General features: G+C 44.6%; 1 protein-coding gene across 1 annotated transcript in view; it reads right to left on the bottom strand.

The window, feature by feature from the left end:
- The window catches only part of T265_07991 (hypothetical protein), a gene marked incomplete at both ends in the record, with an annotated part of 80166 nt that overhangs the window by 22803 nt on the left and 48562 nt on the right, over positions 1 to 8801 (bottom strand). Inside the window, 5 exons of the mRNA XM_009173672.1 lie at positions 451 to 590; positions 695 to 1054; positions 3089 to 3352; positions 5385 to 5555; positions 7432 to 7703. Of these exons, the coding sequence (XP_009171936.1) occupies positions 451 to 590; positions 695 to 1054; positions 3089 to 3352; positions 5385 to 5555; positions 7432 to 7703 (1207 nt within the window). The remainder of the gene's footprint in view (positions 1 to 450; positions 591 to 694; positions 1055 to 3088; positions 3353 to 5384; positions 5556 to 7431; positions 7704 to 8801) is intronic.

Raw genomic sequence — 8801 nt, 5'->3', positions numbered from 1 at the left:
TATATATTGAAGGGTTGAACAAATTGCTGCTTACTCACAAACGTGCCGGAAAGCGCGCCTCGAGTGATTGGATCAAGTTTGCATTGCATCGTACCAAGTCATTTATCTCCCGCTCCAAATGAATTGTTTGAGAGAATATTGATAACCTGAGGTCCATTCACACTAGGCCGCCCATTCGTATGGTACGTCTGGGTAATGGCGACGGCTACTCAGAGTACGCAAATCAGTCATTTTCAGTGAAACACGTACGACCACCTGTTTAATTAGTTTGAACAAAATTCTTCCACCTTTTTCTTGGCCACGTTTCGCCACAATTAATCCTCTAATTATCTTCTCCACGTCCTGGTGAACTTGCCATTTATGGGCTACTAGGTTTTCGTGTTAAACTGAATCCCTCTTAACTTTCACATCAGACGACACAATATTTAATCCACTTGAAGATGAGCAAACGTTATAAAAAAGGCAGAATAAGTAGAAATATCTTCTTTGACGGAACACCACTCATACGGTTGCCCACCTGAAGAGCCCCAGGAAGAGCCAAACTGGTCGTGGGCAATCCAAGAGTTTTCAGCAACCTTATAAATGGAATTCTGAAGAATATCATAAACGAGAGATTCAACAGCGATCCAACTGAATCTGCCGTTAAAAAAGAGATTGGTTTGCAAATAAGTGTAGTTCCGAAAAATCAACATACCTTAGGGATTATATTCGGTGTCAAGATCTCATAACGCTGCCGGAATTCTTGGAACAGAACGCGGGATGGGAACCCTTGTCTGCATATACGAATACCCTCGAGAACGCCGTTGCATTTGAGTTGGTCCAGTACTAACGGGGGATCAATACGTCCAGGACGTTTTTCGTGGTTCGGAATAATACAGCGAACGAAACTGGGCGAAGTGTTTTTCAAAACAGCCATCAGACGAACCAGTGACTCTTTGTACAACTGGCCCACCGTACGTAACATACCTTTGCGCACACCACGAGCAGTACCAAAAGCCGTATCGTTGGCTGCTGTAGCTGACATGCTTATTATCTCTGCATCTTTGTAAATGTCCTAAATTATCAAAACAAAGGTGGTTACCGGTGGAATAACTGAGGAGTGAGAGAAAGCAAATGCATAAGAAGCGCTGAGGAGAACGCTAGGTAAAAGGTGAACAATACCGTAGATCAGCCACGACAGTACCAGAGTGATGAGCAGTAGAGTACTCCCTATGAGGGAAAGACATTCAAGAATTCTTAGCGAGGAAACAGAATCATTTCATTCAAACCCTTTCAAATGAACAAAACTCATACCCAAAGTGAGTGCACCTCCTAGTTTTCGGAACATTTGGTTCCTTTTGCTCAGACGCTGTGTACCAAAAGATCATCACACTAAATGGGCTGTGATGACCAAAATCGGCACAATACCCTGGCACATTAGCGCAGTACTCTTGACTGGACTGAACTTGCTTTGACCAATAGTTTAGCCTAATACAGTGATATAATGGGCTCAGTTGTGACACCCTTTCGGTGCCTAACTGCCATGCCACCAGAAGGAAGCACGAGGGCTGAGATACTGCCAGGTTGCCCAAGCCTAGACAGGGGAATTCGAGGGGGCGGAGGTCGGATTCGAACCACGGACCTTCTGGTCAGTAAATTCATGCTCTGACCGGTGAGCCATCTCACTCCTCCCTAATACAGTATCATTCTCTGGAACAGGTTAATTGAAGAAGAGCCTGAAATTAACGAACTAAAACTGAACGGTTACTGAATTCACAGTAGAAAATCACGATAGAATGCAGTTCCTGTGGCTCCTGTTTGAGATCGCCTTGTCAGTCCACAAATTCGCAGCTTGTAGTGACCTAGATAACAGAGAGTGGTGACTACAATACCGCTTGCCATGATGCACTAGCGTCCTAGGTACGGATACGCAGGTCTGAATATCTGGCGCACACACACACCAGAGGCGAAATATTCCGCCGCACACTCATAAAAGCTGCCCAAAACACAGCGATAAAACTAAAACACGAGGCTCGGTTATAAGCCACGATGGAACCACTGAGTAGAAGGGACATTTGTACATTCTTCTAAGTTGTTGTTTGTCGCAACTTCTGTTCATATAATCAAAGCGGGGATCAAAAGGTGAATCGTGAACATATGAGGTGATTTAAACCATCCAAAGAATTTAAGTGTCTACAGTAACGCTAATTACCTCAACATGCGTTATATGCACGTCCAAGTTTGGACTGAAGGCACATGAACCTCCACGGAATAAACCGACAAGCAGTGAACAGACTTTGTAATGAATTAAGGCGGGCGTTTACACCCACGTCGACCACAGTCGAGAAAATACTCAGAACTATGTCCCGAACATCAAGAGACTTAGAAGGCGAACACAAAATTGGCGGCCCAAACAATCAATGTAATATATTCCTTGCCATCTAAGCATCATAGAAAGTGCGTGGCTTGCAACCGGAACTCTGAACTAGAGCTTAATCTCAGCACAGGAAAAGCCCATGAATCTCAGAGAGGATCTACTGGTAATGGTATATGGTCATCCAGACGAGAACGCAGTAAACAAGGTGAAGGTAGCAACTGTCTTGACTATGACCGTCAGTCATACCGGACAAATAGAACTATGTGAACGAATAAACGAACTGATTAAGCCATCGCCTCCAACGCGCGGCTTTCGTTCTCTTATTTTCCTTATTCTCGATGAACAAAGCTGTAGCAGCTTGGACTTGGTGCACGGTTTGTGAACAGAAAAACCCGAATGAAGCAACCTACCTAAAAAAAATCGTGAAATCTAACAACCACTCTGTGTGGGCGTACGCAACAAGCAGGGCTCAACAAGTAGGAAACAAATAACTAGTAGATCTGGGGATATTGAATCAACTCAGTAAAACCTTAGTCAGGCGTATATCACAGAGCTTCAGGATGGACGGTACGACTCGGTATATAGTAAAACGTATCTAGTGTCTAAGGTCTGACAGCTAGATGCAAAAACACACTTATGAAACGTGAAAAGGGCGTAATATGACAAAGGTAGTATGACAAAGTGGGTACAATCCATGAAACCGAGGTAATCATCCATGGAAAATACACCCACCTGAACCAATGGATCACTGGAAGCCAAAAACAACGAAACTATGTTATCATTCAACGGGTCCATGTTTTTGGTGAGCCACTGAGCAGAGACGTAATCCACTCGGCCGGCGTAGTGAAGGACACCGAAATCCGCTGAAGATCGGAAGTCCGGCTTGCATATCTTCGGGTGAGCTTCTTGAGTTTTCAAAAGTTTCTCCACGAACGACTTGTCTGTGGCTTTGGGGAAGAAGCATTCCTCGTCCAGGAGAGCCAAAATTCCTAAGGGCTTTCAAAATACGGAAATGAGGTTCAAACAAACAACAATGGCCACTGTTGATGAGGCATATATTAAACAGTCCCAGAAGACATAAATATGAAACAGCGCGTCTGTTATTTAAGTTCAGGCGAAACACGGTTCATATAAGTTCATAAGGACAACGATACCCAACAAAAAAATCTAAACAACCTCTTGCGATTCCCCCACTGGTTTGCGTAAAATGAACAAAATGTAGGAACGTCTCAGTATTTATCGCAAAATGTATCTTAGGACTCCAAGTGCCGCGGTAGAAGTTTGAAAAAGTGTCCTAGAGGAGTGTCCGACGCTTGTCACAAAATCCGAAGCGTTGCACCCTTCCTCAAGGCTTAAAACCAACCCGTGGTTAGGACTTCCACGGAGAGAACTCAAGAGAGACTGATGCGTGAGAATAGGAGAGCAGTCAGGAACTCACAATTTAGCTTCCATGGTGTCCCAATCATTACCTGAAATTTTAACATCAAAGTATCGACAAACTTTGAGCTAACGCCAAATGCCCTCAAGGGAGACACTAAGCAAAAATTGACTGACCATGACATACCCTAAATTCGCATTATCGGTAATTCTCAGTCACCCTCACCAGTCGTGGTTATCCAATGGAAACCTTTCATTGACTCTCTCAAAGAATGATAGTCCGCTCGTATCTCATCTTTCGCGATTCTTTTTCGCCAACAGGGACATCATATAGCACTCCAACGGGTGAGTTGCTTGGACTGATGCCAATGACGGTAGGAAACGGGTAGAATGTATCTGCTAAAACTGTTCGATAGCAGGAACGACAAACCGATCGTAATTTTTAAGCATGACAAAAAAGGTAATCGTCCAGCTGTCGTCTAGCTGCCATGCCACCAGAAGGAAGCTGGGACATAGCTAGGTTGCCCAAGCCTGGACAGAAGTCGAGGTGCATAGGTCGGGCTCGAACCAAGGACCTTCCGGACAGTAAATTGACACCCTAATCACCGAGCAATCTCACCTCCTTCTATTAATGGATATAATACCGTGATAATAATAATAAATATAATAATAATAATAGTAAACTAATAATGGATAGTACCAGGGCGTCCGAGACTGGATCCGGAGGAAGATTGGGGTTCATAACCAAAGCCTTAGGCTCGGACGCTTATCCACAAAACAGGTGGCTAACGTAAAGCTGTCAGAGTAGCCTAAACTTTTAGGAAGCAATTCACCAAACATGTTACAAACTCCAACTTATAAAACCAGGATTCCGCGTTATTCAGACCTCCATCCATCGACAAACCGGTATGAGAGGTTCTGTGAGTGTTACGCGCGCACCGTCTACTATAACTCAATGGCTTATGGGGGTGAACAAAACGTCACAGACTGAGGAAGATCAGTGGTCAGAATGTGGACTTACAGACTGTAAGGTCTGTGGCTCGAACCTCACCTGTGCATCTCGACTACCGTGTCTGAGCGTGGACAGTATTTCAGTCAGAGTATCTCAGCCCTCGTGTTTCCTTCGGGTGGCATGGCAGCTAGCCACCGAAAGTGACGAAAATGAACGATTCGCACCGCGCTAAGACCCAGTCCCTTCGTGACGACTGACTGATAAACAGTTGAGCTGTAATTAACGGGTCTTACCGACCAAATAACTTGGAGGAAACGAAATTCGATGGGAAGTTATCCACTTAGTGGTCTTCGTCACAGACAAACTGAGGAACAGTGCTCTCGGCAGCAAAACCGCGAATCTGGATTTTCGATGTTCGGTAGCTACCCTGTTAACTATAAGACCTTTCGATCACACTCGATAGATCAGTGGAATTTAACCTAAAATCACGGGACGGAAAAAATGGAAACGCAAACAGAACTCAATAGAGCATTACTTCTGAATGGGTGCTCGGGAGACTGGCCATATTAATCGATGTCAGGGACCACCTTATTGGGCAACACGATCGAAGTCGAATTTCTCAGAAAAAAAAGACGGGAAAACCGACACAGTAACAAGAAAAGAAGCGCGAACACACAGCCTCCTTGCACACACAATTACCTTTTCAATCAAATCAATTGTGGGCTGCAAATCGAGACCGAAGTCAATAAAATCCCAAGGGATTCCTTCGCGACTGTATTCGTCTTGTTCCAAAACAAACATTGTGTGGTTGAACAGTTGTTGTAATTTCTCGTTGGTGTAGTTGATGCACAATTGTTCGAAGGAGTTGGTCTGTAGGTGAACACAAGGAGGCAAGGTATAAGCATGAGTCAAACAACTCTGAAAAAACTAGAATTCCCTTTTCGGAGGGGCACGGCAAACAATCAGTGGATTTATTTATTTGTTTACCAAACCCCTCTGAAAAGATGACTACTCAATCGGTCCAAATATTTCCCAATTGACTAGAATCCACGTTTGACAAGCCTAAATACAGTCATGTAGATAAATATGACTGACTACCTCCGATGCCGAAATTTTTTCAGCAAAACTGATTTTAGCATTCGTAACCAGTGACTGCAGCCAGTGTACTGTGTACCAGTCCATTTATGTGATGTTACAGCGAGTGACAAAACGGACAAACAAACAAAAGGTAAACAATGCTAACCCTTGGTGCTGGTGTAAACTAGTGCTGGGAATCAGAGGAAGTCGATCAACTGTTTGAATCGGGATTTAATAATTTAGTTGCTAACAATCCTGCCTTTTAAATAGGACGGATATGGCCTACTCAAACTCCTTCATCCTCCTAATCCAGGTCAAGCAGATGAACTCGAAGCAACTGGCTGACAAGTAATTAAACTAACTTCAATTAGGTTAATGTGATAACAAAAGGAAGCTAAAAAGATGCCGAGGAAACACCTCTTTCTGTCGCGGAACATATTATGATTGCCGCTAAGTGCCTTATTTAAGGCTGCAGTGATTTTCCTGTTTTGGGTAACTGGGTTTGAGTTGCCAAAATGACGAATGAACAGCAGTGTGCATCAAATCGAGGACGAAACTCAAAATGATTTCGAAGTCTGAATCTGCGTTGTGTTCATTTCAGCCTGCTGCAAGCAGGTTGTTGCTGACGTCGAGACGCTCCACTTTCATCATGAGGTGAGGATTGGAACAGCCGCACAGCGAATGTGGCGGCACCAATTTACAAGCGCCATTGAGCAAGCGATTTGGTCACGTTTGTCAGTGAAACTAGATACTCATCAATCCCACCATTGGTACTGCATGTTCAACAAGCAATTGAAATGGAAATTGTCACTGCCAGGGAATACGCGTGTCAATGGAATACTCTTCAAGGACATGGAAACGTGAGTTAAACACCCCGGTTACCTGATATGCTAGGTGAGTCGAAAGGGGAGATGAGAGCCTGTTGCAGAGGGTACATTTGGTAACTAGTCCTATGCGTCGGGTCCGTGGGAAATCACGCAATCAGACTGCTGAGGCGAACATACACTAATGTTGTTGTTATCATTTCCTGCTACGGCGCATGTTTTTCTCCAAGTCGATCGAACGAGCGCGCACGCGCGCGCGCATCCACGCGGTTTGTCGAGATTTACTCGGCACCGTTTTCACGCGCGTGCATCCGAATGCTAATCCGATGTGTTGTGGCTCAAGCCAGTAGGCACCACCGGTGTGATTCAGCCGCCCCATGGATGCCAAAGAATCAGAAGGCAGTAGTTCAACAGGTAAATTTGACTGACGGGGTTGGCAGTTTGCACACCAGACATAGGCATGCATACACCATAAATGACGAGCGAGCGTGCTTCAGAAAACGTATATAAGCATAAACAGTAGGGTATGAGGACGCACACACAGAGAGACAAGCAAAAACCACCTGTGACTGGCATAACATACCGGACTAAATGAATGCGCACTGAAGTCCACTGATCATCCCAGCACCGTACTACAACAAGCACACGTGCTTAGTACCAAGTAATCAGAGTCCAAACCATGCAACTATGTTGCTCAACCTGACAGCCTTTGGATGGACAATGTCACGTGATATTGACCTGGTGTAAAGCTGTTACCCCCGTGGACTTTATACAGGAAGGCAACTGAACCATCGCTGCAAAACAGGGGATAAGTGCAAAGGTAGGCAATTTCAGAAATTACAAACCTGGAAAATCTCGAACCCAGCAATATCCAGTATACCAACAAACGAGGCACCTGGTCGTTTGGTTCGATCTAGCGTTTTATTGATCCTATCAACCAGCCATAAGAAAAGCCGCTCATAGATCGATTTTGAAATGGCTTCCACCGCAAATTCTACTTGCGCCTTCGTTTGTGCCTTGGAGACAAGGTCCTTGCCAACCTTGATTCGAGGCTTCAAGAATGCCTTCGTCATGTCGACTAAAGGGATGCCCAGCAGGTGACATGCCTTCTGTGCCACTAGAAGAAAACAGGCAAAGTAGAAATGCAATAAAAAAACTACATTTCGACCTACGTGATCAAACATCATCGATAAATTTGACAACAGGATAGTTTGTAAAAAAATGCACGCACGTGATTAACAGCTCGCCAGAGTATGGGTGAGCAGTAATGGTGAATAGTAATGTCGACTTAAGGGTACAGACGACATTTAGGAGAGTTACTGAGAGTGAGATAGTCCAAAGACGAGGTGCCACAGTCCTCATCTCAATCGAGCTTTGAGGGCTACTTTCATTTCGGTTTGGCTGAGTCCTTCAAACGGATGATCCAGTATCTCTATTCCCCTAATGAAAATATTTTATCTAGCGGGGTAACAGGGGCGCAGCGTTTTCTTGAAGACGGGTGATTGTCTATGCAGTGACTGTGTTCATTCGAGAGTTGTATTATATCCGAGGGATGAGGACGTTATGGTTTGGGGAAAATTCGACGACCTCTGGTCCCCATCTAACATCCATTCAAAAAGGAGTGTCCATATGGCAACGACCACATCCCGCACAAGCCGCCTGGATAGACGGGCAGACCAGCACCTTAAGGCTCATATATGAAACTCATCAACAAGGGACTGGAACGGTGAACGGGTAACACCTAGTTTTAGATGCAACAAGCATCTATTCACTGGTCCCTCATGTTCGTTCGATTGCGCTTGGATGTGTAAAGGCCACATACATCCAAATGGATGCCAATTGAGGCTGGGGAAAGCAATCATATCGAATCCCTGCAAACCTCGGCGAAAATGTCCCGTAAGAACTATGTTTCGGGTTTCTGCAATCCGCGATAATCCTGGAGCTATCTAATACCTTCACAAAAGTAAGTCGCATGTAATTGAAGGATGTTTATGTGGAAAACAGCCACTGTGGTCGTCGATCTTGCACGCCGCGATGCGCCACGCTGATAGGGAATAGTCAAGAAGTGATACAAGGCGATATATATATATATATATATATATATATATATATATAGGTGATCCGATTTCGGCACTGAAAACAGCAATCCCAGTAAATTACAATCCGCTGTTTCATGTGACCAGGCCATACGAGTCTGTGGTGTCCAATAACGGGT

This window comes from Opisthorchis viverrini (assembly GCF_000715545.1).
Source record: "Opisthorchis viverrini unplaced genomic scaffold opera_v5_193, whole genome shotgun sequence".
Lineage (NCBI taxonomy): Eukaryota > Metazoa > Platyhelminthes > Trematoda > Opisthorchiida > Opisthorchiidae > Opisthorchis > Opisthorchis viverrini.
This window is presented reverse-complemented; position numbering and strand designations above follow the sequence as displayed.